The sequence below is a fragment of the Cucumis sativus genome, chromosome 5, assembly GCF_000004075.3.
Source record: "Cucumis sativus cultivar 9930 chromosome 5, Cucumber_9930_V3, whole genome shotgun sequence".
NCBI classification, from domain to species: domain Eukaryota; kingdom Viridiplantae; phylum Streptophyta; class Magnoliopsida; order Cucurbitales; family Cucurbitaceae; genus Cucumis; species Cucumis sativus.
In genome coordinates this window covers 23511707-23527442 of record NC_026659.2, presented here as the reverse complement: position 1 = coordinate 23527442, position 15736 = coordinate 23511707, and the positions used below count along the sequence as shown (strand labels likewise).

The 15736-nt window shown below is 31.9% G+C and overlaps 2 protein-coding genes across 3 annotated transcripts; both read left to right on the top strand.

Annotated features, from left to right (window-relative positions):
• On the top strand, positions 1-3249 carry LOC101218410 (protein BCCIP homolog). Of its 2 annotated transcripts, none has more exons than XM_011657157.2 (9): positions 1-177; positions 490-658; positions 753-829; positions 950-1171; positions 1545-1754; positions 1859-1924; positions 2051-2146; positions 2243-2293; positions 2844-3249. In XM_011657157.2, exons 2-9 carry the CDS (start codon positions 520-522, stop codon positions 2940-2942), a joined length of 960 nt encoding a protein of 319 aa, XP_011655459.1. In that variant the 5' UTR covers positions 1-177; positions 490-519; the 3' UTR covers positions 2943-3249. The 2 variants fall into 2 exon arrangements, with proteins under 2 accessions (XP_011655459.1, XP_004150115.1); XM_004150067.3 differs by having other exon boundaries at positions 12-177; positions 512-658.
• Positions 3250-7227: 3978 nt separating this feature from the next.
• LOC101220075 lies at positions 7228-13445 on the top strand. Its single transcript, XM_011657155.2, has 9 exons — positions 7228-7581; positions 8546-8896; positions 8967-9182; positions 9802-10445; positions 10650-10746; positions 10825-10878; positions 10960-11030; positions 11179-11369; positions 12538-13445. Exons 1-9 carry the CDS (start codon positions 7351-7353, stop codon positions 13167-13169), a joined length of 2487 nt encoding a protein of 828 aa, XP_011655457.1. The 5' UTR covers positions 7228-7350; the 3' UTR covers positions 13170-13445.
• Positions 13446-15736: the final 2291 nt, after the last annotated feature.

Sequence of the window (15736 nt, the reverse complement as noted above, 5' to 3'; positions counted from 1 at the left end):
AATTAAAATTAGAGATTGCAATAGAAATTATAGTTATGAAGCCCTAAGTGCCTTCTCTTTCATCTTCCTCCCGTTCTCACGTGCTCATTCTTCTTCTTCCAGCCTTCTCCGTTCAGCACCTCATTGCTGCCGCCCACGTCGCCGTACTCGGTCCTAGTTTGCACTGATTTTCTTCTGGTATACTCCCAATCTCCATCTATTACTTTATTTTACCATATAGTTTAGTTATATCAAATGTGGGCTGTAGTTCTGAACCTTCAACCTTTTAAAAAGACAGGGACGATTTTTCTCTCTAGTAATCGTTTTCTACTCTGTCCAATTTGCCGAATTAGCTTCTTTTTTTTTTTTTTTTTTTTTCTCTTTAGGTCATTTCTATGTTGCATTCTAGTATCTTCATGCTTGAATGAAGAACTTATATAGCCTTCTTATATCACCAAGCGCTTTGTTTAATTTGGTTGCTGTTTCTTAAATATTAACTTTGTATCTTAGATATTATTTCCTAATTCGCTAGCGTTAAAGATGCCTCGAAGGCCAACAAAGCGGCGCCAGATTCTGGGAACTAGACCTTTAACTTTTTCCCCATTTGCTCGAACTTCTTGTATGGCGAGGAATCATATTTTGAAGACGAAAATAATGAAATCTCACTCTAAACATGAAGGTAAGCATGTAGAATGAGTAGTTTTTCTTTGTGCACTGTTATGGATTCTGCAGAATTTTTAGTGAATATCATCATTGGATTGTTCTAATTGTAGGTAATGGTTTTATTAGGAAGAGTCCCGAGCCTCAGAGTGAATCATCCGGCTCTTCTTCCAGTGGTGAAGAGTTTGAAGTAAGACAATATCTATCTTAATTCTTGAGTTTTTTTTTACAGCAATGTTTTATTTATTAGCTTTTTCTTATTCATCCAATGTTTTTTTGTAATATGCACCGTGTTGATCTTTTGTTGTAGGAAGTTCAAGCAGATTTTGCCTTTTTTGATCCGAAACCTGATGATTTTCATGGGGTGAGGACATTGCTGCAGAACTACCTAGATAAGATACGTTGGGATGATATTGGATTTTCTGAACTAATATTGGGACAAACCACAGTTGGTAGTGTTGTCAAAATAGAGGGGGATGAAGATAGTGGAGTATTCGGTTTTATCACAGCCCTTAACTTGGAAAGATATAAGGTAAGCAATGTAGAAGTTTGATCCAATATTAAATTCTCTCTCTGCTTGTAGTCTTCTGGTTGTTGGTTTGTGCAGCAGGGCATTTCGAACTAGTCTTTCAAAGTAAATATGTGCCTAGCCGTAGTGTGGGATGAAATTAAGTTTGGGGAAGGAAACTTGAGCAATGTGCTTCCAATCTTGATAATTCTCACGTTTACTGTAACATGAACATAAATAGAAATATTCAACACAAACAACCATTTCACTTGCATTATTCATGATGGTTGGGGGTAGGATTCCAATGTCTAATCACGACTTTGTGCTGGAAACAGATGTCACACAACCTTTTACTTTTATTTATCAGTAAACTGTTGTGGAAATTTTGTCTTTCTAGGACAGTAAATCTATAATGGACCTCAAGCAATATCTCTTGAAAGTTTGCAAGGACAATGAAAGAGAGAATGACTTGAAGCGACTACTGGAGGAGCAAACATCCAGTGTAGGTCTCATAGTCTCACAGAGGCTTGTGAATCTTCCTCCTCAACTTCTGCCACCACTTTATGATGCCCTTTTTGATGAAATCTCTTGGGCTACTGAGGATGAGGTTAGATAGATTAGCATTTGGACATTCTTCTTCTCAAGTATCCACATGGATATGTTGACGTACTTACTATCAATATGTTCTTTTGTTTTTTTGTTTTTTTTAAGCCAACCAAAGAGCTCCAGGATTCCTTCCGCTTTAAATTGTATATTCTAATCAGTAAAATTTACAAGGTATGCCTGTGTAGCATGTTCTGTACCTTTACTAACAATTATTTTCTTTTGTTCTACAATAGTTGTGTATTGTACTAATATTTCTTTTTCTTATGTTCTGATGTGGTTATTCGTCACAAACTACAGCTCAAGACTACAAATAGTAAGAAAACAAATCGTAAGAAAAAACCAATTCAAGAGTCATTTATCTATGTTAAGGCAGAAGATGAAATATTTCACAAGGTATTTTGATACAGCATTTCTCTAGTAGTTGTTTCTTAGACTCTCTTCAAACTATTTATAACAGTTTTTTTTCTCTTATCCAAAAACTTATTTCAGTTGTGTTTATGGTCCTTCTGCTTTCCCTTGCACACCCAGACGGCTAGCAAGGCAAGTATTAAACTTACAAGACTAATCCAGATAGTTTTATTATTGTTGCATGCTTGTATTGTGCTCAATTATAAAGATGATTAGCTGGTGTGTTTTCTTCTTTTTGTGTACTTCTATTCTGTTGCAGTCATTTGACACATTTGTAATTTTTTTTTTTTTTTACAATTCTTAGCTCTTGCGATGCTCTATGAGGATATGTTTTTTTGTTACAATTTTACTAAAACAATGGATTTGTTCTCTTCTACTTCAACTCACTTTTAACCACATTAGAGTTCTAAACAATACTAGACTCAATAGACCAACTAAAGAACTAAATGATGCTTTGGTTAAATTCAAAATTCCTGGCCCCTTTTTGTAACTTGCTCTTTGTTAGTCCCAACAAGAGTTGGTTTTCAAGATGATATTGCTAAGTGATGCTAATACTGTTACGGTATCTGACCACAGAACTAAAATCCTATCTTACCTTGTAAGGATTACATAATTTATTGTGTTCAAGGCATTGTAATTAATTTGTAATTCTATTTTTTCATAACCGTTGGTTTTCATGCAGGTAGAAGATTACGAGTTAATGGGAATAGTAATGGCCGTTGAAGCAAGCAAAATTCCCACATTTCGAAATGAGTTGAAAGGTTTGATAAGTGAATCCTAGCAGCAATCTTAGTTGAACTTGTTAGTCTGAGGAAGTGATGTGAACCGTTGAGGCAAAAATTATAAATTAAATTGTATTTAATAATTTTGATGTAATCTTACTATTTTTCAGTTTTATCATTTTGTTGCGTTAGGGTTTTTATTTGAAGGCTATTAAAGCCTATTAGGTTGTTTTAATCATTTTTTTACAATGTATGTTTTATCACCTGTTCTTGTTTTCAAGTTTCTAGAGATATTTTTTAATTTGCTATTAGTGTTTTGAGTTGCATACCAAAATATTCGGGTGGGATTAATCAACATATCTCGAAGAGTTCAAATCTTGGTTTAAGAATTTGTTCTTGTCTAAAATATTTGCTCTTAGGCGAATTTGCGTCTAATCCAATAGAGCTTTTAGCAATTGAGAATTAAGAGTTCTCATCTCATTCTAATTTGCTAGGATTTTTACGTAAGTATCCAATTTGGTTGTCAATGTGAGCAATATGTTTATTTGTTGAGTTGTTTGTTCCAGCACTTTTATTATCTATTGCATGAAAGACGATTTTACCCTTTCGTAGAGAAAAAAATTCCTTTCTTGCAGATACATAATACAAAATCACGAATACAATTTGCAAATCATTCAGTTTCATAAAAATATTCAATAAAATTTTATTTTAGGGATTGATAATCAACCTCCCTAGATTTATGTTTGCAATTTATACCACATTTTGGATTTGTAGGTTTTAAATTAAGTAATTAACCATTTATTTTTATTATATATATATATATATACTAATATCTATTTAATTCACTCTTTTTGTTATCCATAAAATGGTTGATAAACATGGTTGATAATGTAATAATTTTTATATTACACACATACACAAGATTATATATATATAATAATAATAAATATTTATTTTATTATTTGATTTTTGAACCCAAGATTATATATATATATAGTAATAAATATTCATTTTATTATTTGATTTTGAAAGTTTAGTTCAAACATATCCAAAATTTAGACTTGGGGTTAAATAAGATTTTTTTGGCAATTTTGTTTGTGAATTATAATAGGATTTTCTTGGCAATTTTGTTTGTGAATTATAAGCCCTTTATTCAAAAATAGAGAGTGAAAGATGGTTTGGAGCTCTGTTTGATGGGATTTTGTTGAGATTATTGGGATTTGAATATTGATAATGTGGAGTTTATGGATGGTGAGAAATGGGTATTAAAAAAATTTGCTTTCCTACTAATTTCTTAGTACAATTATATTTTTGTTGTGTGTAAATTCACATTTGAATTGGGTGTATATCTATTTTAAATTATTTTTAGTCTGATTAATATAATGGACAAATGTATAACTAAATTTCTCTTGCAGGAGGAAACTTTTGTTTTAACTTATAATTAATGTTTGATTTGTAAGAGTTGGAGAAACCATGAATGTTTGTGAGGGAAAAATTCATTCTTCGTTGGAGTTTAAGCAAATGAGATAAAAGGAAATTTCCAAAAAAAATTATGAAGAGAAGTTGAGCAATTTGCAGTACTATGAACACTCTTATTTAAGGATATAAAACAATTTGGACAATTTAATCAAATGAAAAAGTATTGTCTACAAAAATTAAATACATAAATAAGTTTTGAGAATTCACTAATATTAATTGACATGAGAGTTAATTGTTTAATAAGATTGGTTGAGAATGTATTTATTAAAATCACTTCTTAATTAAACGTTCCTTCTTAGAAATTCTTTTTTTTTTCCATAATTTGATGTTATTTAAACTTCTAACCTAAATTTTAAAAATAAACTAAAATATTAGATTTAATATGAATTTTTTTTAAAATATATATCATAACACTAGTATTAAACATTTCCCCAAACACATTGTTATAAAACTATCATAACACTACTCACGTAACTTTTCCCCAAACACATTTTATCATAATACTACCTTTATAAACTCATCCTCCAAACACCTCTTATCATAAAACTAGTTTTATTATAACACTAATTTTATCACAACTCTAACCCTTCCATAACTCAATCCTTCCCCCAAATGCTCCCTAAGATTTTATTCCCTTATAATTATGCATTTAAACCATCCTTTCATAAAATATTTCATTTAACCTAATAATAAATTGAAATCAAAACTTCCATAAAATACTTCATTTATCAATTCTTCCATAAAATTATTTTATTTAATGTTCATATCATTAGTTTAAAAAAAAATTATCATCCATAAATATCATGATAAAGGATCGATTCCAAAATTTTGTGATGATATTGTTAATATCTTTTATATATTTTTAATAAAATATTATTTAAAAATTGATTTGAAACCACCATGATTTTAAATTGTCAATTTATTCATAGTGTTCACGATCCAACCTACTTTTTTCATGTTTTTTTACTTTAGGTGATCGGTCGAATATGATAAAGGGATGGAAGCAAATTATAAATGAAGCTCTTCAATTTGGCTAACAATTCAATAAAGATGGAAACACATAGAAAGTTAATTTTTGTTATAAAGATGCAAAACGTGGAAAGTTAATTTTTAAAAACGTAAATGTTGTCAAACGTTTCAAAAGAAAATTCAATTAGCAATTTAATTATTTACAAATTTTAAATTCTATATAGTTGACTTGAAAATTATAAATTTTTTAAATTTTAAACTGATAATGGTTTTTCTCAACCAATGTATTCAGAATTTTAAATACCGTAATATGTCACTTTTTCTCTTTTCTCTTTAATAATTCTCGGTCCTCGTCTTTGGAGTTTCTACAATTTATAAAATAATTTTTACAATTTATAAAATAATAAACATTTAAAACAGAAACAAATAATACAAACTAATTCCTTTCAATTCCTTTTTTGCTCCTAAAATGGAGGACATAACTGTTTATACGTTTTATTTTATAATAATAATAAAAAGAATTAAAAACAAACAAATGGTTATCTCTACATATATCGTATAATTAAAAACAACAAATTTTTATTCAAACTATATCGTCTGTTTCTAACCTTCCAAAATTACATAGCTGACAATGACAATATTCAATTTTCCAAAATACAATCATAACCATACTTTTCATGACGATATTTGAAGAAGAAATTTGAACAAACAGAGCCTAAACAATAATTTCGAATCAGCAGGACAACTAAAAGGACTATAATGGTGTCAAATAATCTTATTAAATAGGAAGAAACTTAAAAAATTTATATAAAAAACATAATACATTTCAAAATAACCTAAATATGAAATAAATGCATGCAAAATTCTTCCGAAAGAAGAGCAAAGTAAAGTGACCGAAGTTCATATGTCCTTATTCTTGACAACCCTAAAATATTTGTATGGCCAAAGATGGTGTGTAAATGTTGGATAAATTGTTGGTGTCATAGATAATATTTTGTTAAGATTTGGAGCCCAAAACTCTCTTTTAAAGTCGGATTCAAAATTTAACAAGACCATAACAGTTTTATTTTGTGAACATTTTATTGTCATTGCATTTAGGGCGATCACACTTTTTAATCTCGTTTTCGTTTCTTCTTTTTCAATATTATAGTAATATTGATTACATTCAATTTTTCACATAATCTATTCTAAAGTTGTAAAAACTTGAAAGATATCAATACTGTTAGATGTGTATGCATTTTCTTTCATAAGTTTCATAGATTCACGTGCGCCAAAAGATTCATACAATACTTTGGTTAAACCTTTTTTTTTTTTTTGTTGAAAATTTCTGATCACATGCCTACTTATTTAACAACTCTTCAATACATATCTAGTGGAATTTAACATTCCCCAAGGATTCATACTCAAAATTGGTTACAAACAATATTGAAAATATAAAAAATACTGAAAATGTTAATTTTTTTTATATGTAAATACTTTTTATTTTAGATTTAAATCATATTCTAGTAATTAAATGGTGTATTTTGCTTTATTTTTGTTTTAATTTTTTTTTAAAAGAGTTTACTTTTACTCTTTTCATAAGATTCTATTAAACTTTTAACAACAAAATGTTAAGAGGTGACTCTCAATATTTAAATTATTAGACTCTATATTTATCATCTTGATTAAATGGATAAATAACACGAAATCTAGCCGAAAAATGTTTCATGACAACACAAAAATAAAATATAATCAATCCAGTTGAACACTCTTACAATCAATGAATTAAAAAATAAAGTCTTAATTGCATATAAATATTGATAGAATGAATGGATGAAAGTAAAGTGTTTCTAAAATTAAAATATAAGAAGAAATGAGTAGATATTATTAGGGAGTTCAAAAGGGGATAATTCCATTTAACATGATAACAGTTCTATACTCCACACTACACTACATTTCTACTTAATTCCATTGATTTTTCTCTCTATCATTCTTCTTCCTTTGCCTTCCATCTTTCTTCTTCTTCTTCTTCTTCTTCCCATGTTTTCTTGCCCAAAATGTTCGCCTCTCCAATTTCAGGGCACACTCTCAATCACTCCCACCAAGCTTTTCCCTGTTGTTGGCCCTATGGGAATTCCTAAACCCACCCACCCATCGCTCTTCCTCTGTCGTCTTCGTTTCTCCTCAGATTCTCTCTCGAAACGCCTTGTTTTCAGGAGGGTTAGCAGTGATGGTGGTGGTGATTCTTCACAGCATCAGTCTGCTACTCCTGTAGGTTTCTGCTCCTTCATATCTTCATCCTATCTGGGTTTTGTTCATCTCCGGTTGTTCTCTGTTTGTTTTAGAATTTGGGTTCTCTCTCTTTTTTCCATTTGTATTGTGGTTCAATTGCAATTTTAGTACTTGACTTCATTTCATTGTGTGCTTACTTAATCCCAAAAATTAATAAGTTTCACCATGAACTTTGGTTCCGATTATAAGTAGATTAGACAAATAAGGTATAATTTGGCACATGGGTGTTGGCTGACTGAGTATAGTTTTAAACTTTTAAGCCAAAAAAGTTCTGCCCGCTTAATTCACTTAATCTAGTATCTCTACTTTTTTGCCAACATTGAAATGTTATAGTCAATTGTCACTTCTTAGCAATTTTAACAGCAGAAAGTTAATAAACCAAAAGTGAAAGCTCAAGAACATCTTTGGAACTTTATCAATTTCAGGGATTAACTTCTGTAGGGCACGTTTGGATTTGTTTTCTAAAAAATCTCATTTTTATTTAAACTCTTTTGATAAAGATTGTTTTTTATATTTAACATTTGATAACGTATTCCAAACACGCCTAAACAATGAGTATTCTGTAACTTCTAAACTTTACTGTTATTATTATTTTGGCAGGGTATAGTTTTATGTCTACTTTCTTTGTTTGTTTTTTCAATTTGTTGTCCACACTAAAAGTACTTGCAGTTCTGATTGTTTATATCTTAACTTTTCTTGTTCTTTGAAATGGCGTTGTACCGTGTGAATGATATCAGTAATGAGTATGCAAACTGTGTACGGCATTTGGGTTGAATGTTGATTATTAGCATGAAAGCCATAGATCTTTGACCAAAATACAGTGTTAAATTGGAAAAATCTGCACTGATTTTCCCCTCATTCTCTCGTGCTTTGCTTATTTTTCTGGATTCTTGGTAGTTTGCTATTTGGTGTTAATGGGGATACGCTGTAATTGTACTCTCAGGACATCAAAGATGTACAGAATGATTCTTCTAGTGTTGGACACAGTTATGTGGCATTATTTGTCCGGATGCTCGGCTTAGCTAATGATCCTCTTGATAGAGAACAAGCAATCATAGCTTTATGGAAATATTCTCTTGGAGGGAAGAAGCACATAGATGCCATCATGCAGTTTCCTGGATGCATAAATCTAGCAGTAAATCTTCTTAGGTCAGAGTCAATCCCTACGTGTGAAGCAGCTGCTGGCCTTCTGCGGTCAATATCTCAGGTGAACTTATACCGAGAATCAGTTGCAGAAAGTGGAGCAATTGAAGAGATAACTGGCTTGCTTTGTCAACCGTCCTTGACTCCCGAGGTGTGTGTCTGTGTTTTTTATGGTGTAGCATGTAGTTGAGTCATATCTGATTGTAGCTGTAGCTGTGCAGGTGAAGGAGCAAAGCATCTGTGTCTTGTGGAATTTGTCAGTAGATGAAAAACTCAGAATTAAAATTGCAAACACTGATATTCTGCCATTGCTTAGTAAGAATCTTGATGATGAGAACATGAAGGTGAAGGAAGCAGCTGGAGGGGTTTTAGCAAATCTGGCTTTGAGCCCTTGTAACCACGGGGTTATTGTCGAATCAGGCTTAATTACTAAACTGGTAAGACTTTTTTTCCAACTTATTTCTTGGTTTGTGGAAAGGTTAAAATTGCATTTCAAGCAGATGATGAATTTTGGAATATTGTGGTTAGAAGATAATGTTATAGATTATAACAAGAAAAAGTTTTGTTTATAATTATGTATGATAGTAGGTGTTGTTACCGTACAAGTAACTCGAAAGTATAGAATTAGTGAGATAAATAAATTGGAGAGGAGAGGAAACTGAAGCTACACAACTAGAAATTCTAATCCACTTTTTTTCTTTAATAAAAAAAAAAGAATAAAGGAAAGAGAGGAACTGGAGAGTAATTCTATATAATTTGAAAACTTGTTCAATCTCCAATTCTTGCTAATTTAAAAAATCCAATCAAATGAATCTGAAGCAGATCAAACAAAATTTTATGGAATTCACCTAATATAGTAATTATAACAATTTGTGTTGATTTTATTATCTATTCCCGTTCCATATCAACCGCTCAATTATGTTTAATAGTTTGTGCATTCTTACCACCAGTCTGTGCTTCAATCATGTGGAAGAGCTTGTTTGAATCTAGACAGTCAACAAATTAAGTGGCCAATTAGAAGTAAACCAAGTATTGACTTTTGGTCTGTGGCTGCAGGCGTATCAGTTGAAAGCTGAGGCAGACAGCTCAAAAATTATGAGAAAGGAAGCAAGAAATGCATTGCTTGAACTTTCTAAAGATGGATATTATAGAATTCTTGTCATAGAGGAAGGACTGGTTCCAGTACCAATTCTTGGTGCTGCTGCTTATAAATCCTTCAGACCAGGCCTGCATTCATGGCCCAGGTTGCCTGATGGCATTGAAATTGAACAATCCACAAAACCTTCAAGATATGGTGCCTCTCAATTACTCCTTGGGTTAAATGTTGATAAGAATGCAAACATAGAAGAACGCAAGATAAATGCAATTGTTGGCCGGACACAGCAACAGTTTCTGGCTCGAATTGGTGCCATAGAAATCGAAGATCTGAAGGATTCTCAATCTGAATCATCTTCCAGAAACCATCTTACACTCTTACCTTGGATAGATGGTGTTGCTCGACTAGTTTTGATCCTTGAACTTGAGGATGATAATGCCATAACGAGAGCTGCTGTGTCAATAGCTGATGCCTCTATCAACGAACACATGCGTATTTCATTCAAGGAAGCTGGAGCAATCAAATATTTAGTAAAGTTTTTAGATTATACGAATGATTCTGTCAAATGGGCTGCAGTTCAAGCTCTAGAGAGACTGTCGATTAGGTAAAACTTGAGTTATGCCATTCCAATTTTTTTATTTTATTTAAAATCAGTATTTTTTTTAACTCTTTCAAAGAGTTGAAGTAATGGATATGTTTTTGAACTTATAAGCAGAATGTCGTGTTTGAATCTTGGTCAGTGTGTTTGTTTTCTGTAGTATATATATTTAGATGCTTTCTGTCTCACATTTTGCTGGTGTTGGCACAGTAATGTGGTTTGCCAGGCAATTGAAAATGAAGGTGCACTTGGTCCTTTGCTCAGTATTTTAAAGTTCTCAGGTATCCCCGAAAATGTGATGGAGAAGGTAACTACGGCTACTTTATATTTGTGAAGAACAAAGTAGTTTGGTTTGATGCTGACTCAAGACATCTTTGCCTTGTAGACCCTCAATATACTTTCTCGGATCTTGGACCCTAGTAAAGAAATGAAGTCAAAGGTTTCGTTTTATGTTTCATGTATCGACTTGTAAGACTTTGAATTTTGAAATTGAATTGCTAAAAGTGTCCATACATTCCAGTTTTACAGTGGACCGGTAAATGGATCTCAAGGGGGACAACATTCAGAAGGAAATTTTGAAGCTTCTATCAGGTTGAGTATAATCTTGCTGGTCAATCATTCTCTTTAAGTAGTTAGCCTCAGTGATATATAATTAACTTTGCCTTTAACCACTAGCCTAAGCTTTTGGGGTAGTTTAAGATTTAGATACTAATGTGAAACCTCTTTTAACAACTTATAGGAAAGATGTGCTGGATGCTGGTGTTGTTTCTCGCTTTGTTGAGATTTTGAACACCTCATCACCAAACTTGAAACAGAAAGCTGCTTCTATCCTGGAATTTGTTTCTATCATGGACCCAAGCATGGAACTAATCGATCCTGTGGAGATAGAGTTGGGATTGTCGGCTGTTTTCCAGCTTGGAGTTTCAATAGGTATGAAAATCATTTTAATAAACGGCAATTGGATCCAACTGTCTTCGGTAATTGTATGAGTGCATGATGCGGTTGTGATACAAATGCTATTGTGAATGAATTAGGAATATTATTTGGCCAGTAAGGATATATTATTCATTAGTCAGAGAAGTTACTGCAAACTTTTTATAAATGCTCACCGTAATCTATCCATTTAATTTTTCTAGTTGAGTGGAGTAGATGTTCTAAGTTCAAAAGTCTTTAGTATCATTTTCCTTCCAATCAACATTGGTAGCCCATATATTTGGTCTTTGGCTAGTTTTGGACCTTACAAGTGATATGTGTTAAAAAATCTCGCAAAAATATCAATTATTTCCCTGCTCTTCATTTTAAACTTTCAGCCGGGCTAAAGCGACGATCTTCCATGTCATCAGACCTTGTTTCCGATATAGAACTATTAGTTTGCGTAGAAAGATATGGTAAGTGTAGTGGTGATTTAATGGATCCAAGGTGCATTCTTGGAAAAAAAAAAAAAGCTGCAGAAGGAGCTCAATCTCCACAGAGCTTACCAAATTTTAAACAATCTTTGCCATTACACACCACAAAATTAACATTCTGTGATGCAGTTGCCTGTTTTTGAACATCTCCTTCCATGGGCCGTTTGAGGAAAATAAATGGTCGCTATGTCATTTAAGGATGACTCAAGATGGAGGCAAAACTGTGAATCCGATGGTTAAACATTAAAGGATGTAGGAGGATTTGAGCACTTTCCACAACCTAGCCCTTATCCAATACTTGAGGAGGAAAACGATGTTTGTTGCCTGAAATTTTCATTTGCATTTGTCAGTAACATCCGCCTTGTTAAAGAAGACAAGATTGATACTGGAGCCCTCATTCTTTTGGAATTTGTACACCAGATTGAAGATCAGTTGCTTTAGAAGTTTTAGATCTTTTCCCTATGGAACTTGGAAGCTTAGAAAGGAAAGAAAAGATGACTACTGAAAGCAAAAAGAATTAGCCTTTCTATTTTTAAACTTGTGCACGTGTGTGATAGCATATTACCAAATCACGTTGAAATGATTGAATGTTGGTAGGTAGGCTTCAAACTGAAACTCCAATACTGATTTGTAATAATTTACTTGATAGTTTTTTAGCATTTGATATTGAAGTCTGAATTTTGTTTACACAGATTCTGATGGTGAAGTTTGGCAGCCCGAAAGATATGCCCTTGAAGTTGAAGAAGCTGGTCTGGCAATTTCAGCAGCCTCCCGACTATTAACAAAGCTTCTAGACTCTGAAAAGTTCAGCAACAAAATAAACTCCACGCATTTCACTAAATTGCTTCGTCGAGTCCTTAAGTCAGACATTCCCATCAACCACAAAGATTGGATTGCTGCTTGCCTAATCAAACTCAGCTCCGTCTTGACTCTGAACACAGATTTTGGAGATCCTATCAACATGGAGGTCACTCTATACGAAACAATACCAAGACTTATTGAACAGATGCAAAGCTCCTTCTCATTGGAAGTTCAGGAATCTGCTGTTGTGGAGCTGAATAGAATAGTCTCTGAAGGAATAGTCAATGCTACCCGAGCTGTTGCTTCGAAAGGCGGTATCTTTCCATTAGTAAAGCTGATTGATGAAGGAAGTGAGAGAGCAGTAGAAGCAGCCTTAGCTATACTGTATAATCTGAGCATGGACAGTGAAAATCATCCAGCAATCGTAGCTGCTGGAGCTGTGCCAGCATTGAGGAGAATTGCTCTATCACAACGTGTGCAGTGGCAACAAGCTCTTTATTTGTTGAGGACGTTGCCTACATGAAAAAGGGTATGCAAAAAGAAGCATTCAGAACAGAATTAGAGTGGATAATTCAAATTTTTGTAGTTTTTGTACCAATATCAGTCACTTTAACTTAAACAATGTGAAAATGAATAGAGCAGTGAGCTTTAGAGTGGTGTACAACATGACATTTCTTATTTGATCTGAATTGTTCATGTTTATCCAGACAACTCTGGAATTAGGATAAAGGGTTGCTCTCATTATGAATCTTCTCAGTTCTCTATAATATCTTTTAATGTCACCATATATTTTTCACTATCTCAAGGCATTTGATGGTTCTGGGATTTTACACACTTGGAGATTATCATCTTCTTAGTATAAAATAGTTACGAGTATTTGGAGAGATTTGTTTATTTGGAGTGGAGTGTTTGTGGGTTGTATTGGATTTTGGATTGGATTGGATTGGAGTACAATTTAGATCCAATTCAATTGATTGAGTTGCAAATTTATACATCTCAAATAATTTTTGCTAAATGGTGCATCCAATCATGTAACATTTGAGTTTGAGTTTGATTAGTTTGAATTATTTAAGTCATTTATTTAAATTGTAATTTAATTTATTTGATACCAATGTTTTAAAAAATTAAGTCTTTAAAAATATAGTTTTTAAAAACTTGTTTTAAAATAAATTGAGTATTTGAATATGTGTACGTAAAAGAAAGATATAAATCATTCGAAGAAAATGAGAGAAAATAGGTTTAATTTTCAAAATCAGAAAATGAAAGAGTTACTAAACAAATCTTAGCGTTTCAATCACATGAAAAATATTTTATGATGCCAACTATATATTAATGACTTTAGTCGGTGAAGATACTAGAAGATATTAGAGATATATACCAATTAATGTAACAACCGAAGTTTAGGAGAGCAACATAAACAAACTGATATTACATCTGAACAATACAAAAATATAGTTAAAAAAGTCTTACAAAAATTGAAAGTTATTACCTATATCAACAAATTGCACATCTTTTTAGTGGCTCAATCATAGAAACTCCCAAGTTAAAAATGCTTAGCTCGAAATAATTTTATGTTAGATGACCTCTTACAATTTTTTCTAGAATATATGTAAGTGAGAGCAAAACATATTGAAAGCAACTGTATTGATTTGTAGGGATGGTAGTTCACTTTTAGAAGCCTCAAGACAAGCAAGAATGACCATTACAAGATCACTGAGGACACAAGGGAGTGTCGGGACTATCAAGTTGTCGAATCCAAATTTCGAATATTGAACCTAAAACGTTACAATAAATCTTTAATATTGACGTCAAATTCTTTATTTTATTGATATATCAACATATAGTTAATCTTGGGCAGAAGAAGAGGTGGCCTTAATCATTCTTCCAACTAAACTGGCTTTTAAAAAAATGTAAATCTCTCATCTCATCATCATCATTTCAATGAAAAGGAAGCATTCAAGCTTCATTCATATTGATTTATATATACAAGATTCATTTTTGTGCATAAAGATTGGTGATAATAATGCTCACACAATTGCATCTCTAAATTAGCTTTTGTTTCATTATTTTTATTCCAAGTGTTCATTACTTTGTAGGCTTCAATTATGTGAACAAATGCAAACTCCCCCTTTAATTTCTTCACCCCCATTTCTTCTTTCACTTTCTGCAAAATGTTTGAGAGAGGAGAAGAGGGAAAGTTGTTTCTTTTCATTTCTTTAAATTTGTACATTAGATTATTAAGGCCTCCTTTCATCATTATTATTACTATGCTTTTTAGGTCAAATCATTATTTCTCAATTAATATATTAAGTTTATTTCAATATTTGAGGACTCCATGATAGACTATATATTTTCAAATGCTCTATTTTAGTTATTATGCTTTCAATAAATCTTAAATTTAATCTTCACAAACTTGAAGTTTACTATAAAGTTAATTATAATTGTATATAAAAGATGCCCAATAAAACTACTATTCATAACTTATGGAGTACTTTGGATCCAAAACAACCTCGTAATCATTCTATAAAAATGTGAGAAAATGCATTAAAATAAGAACTCATTGATATAACACAAAAGTAAAAAAAAATTGTCGATAATAAAATTTAGATCTTTATCCGTTCATTAGTAGATGTATATCATTAATAATTTTTGATATATTTGCAAACATACTTAATTATTATTTCTAAAGGTTTCTAAAGGTACAATTAAGGTCTGTAATACAATAATCCAAACACATCCATTTACTAAATTTAATTATTCGTATGAAAAGTTTAGTTTCGTAGACGCTCCGAAAATGAATAGATAAAAAATAACAAAATCGTCATAGGGAGAAAAGAAAAATCTATATTAACTTTATGAAGAATTAGGGGAAGATATAGGGGGGGAATCATTGTCCCACACAGAACACCCCATTGAAAAGGTAGGAGAAGAGAAGGGCACAAGTGAAGGATTGAAAGGGTCAAAAGTTTTTTAAAAAAAACTAAAAGGACTAAAGAGTAAAGAGAGAATAGGGAAATTTATTTGGAAAATTAGATAAAGAAGATCAAATGGTTGGTGTCCCATCTTTTCAAAATTCCCATTATTGCAATT

What these genes read in the sequence shown, in the direction of transcription:
- LOC101218410 (XM_011657157.2), top strand. Translation starts at nt 520, where the DNA reads ATGCCTCGAAGGCCAACAAAGCGGCGCCAGATTCTGGGAACTAGACCT. An exon ending in CCAGTGGTGAAGAGTTTGAA is followed by an intron (nt 830 to 949) that starts GTAAGACAATAT and finishes CTTTTGTTGTAG; the next exon opens with GAAGTTCAAGCAGATTTTGC. An exon ending in CTTGGGCTACTGAGGATGAG is followed by an intron (nt 1,755 to 1,858) that starts GTTAGATAGATT and finishes GTTTTTTTTAAG; the next exon opens with CCAACCAAAGAGCTCCAGGA.
- LOC101220075 (XM_011657155.2), top strand. Translation starts at nt 7,351, where the DNA reads ATGTTTTCTTGCCCAAAATGTTCGCCTCTCCAATTTCAGGGCACACTC. An exon ending in CCGAAAATGTGATGGAGAAG is followed by an intron (nt 10,747 to 10,824) that starts GTAACTACGGCT and finishes TTTGCCTTGTAG; the next exon opens with ACCCTCAATATACTTTCTCG. An exon ending in CCAGCTTGGAGTTTCAATAG is followed by an intron (nt 11,370 to 12,537) that starts GTATGAAAATCA and finishes TTGTTTACACAG; the next exon opens with ATTCTGATGGTGAAGTTTGG.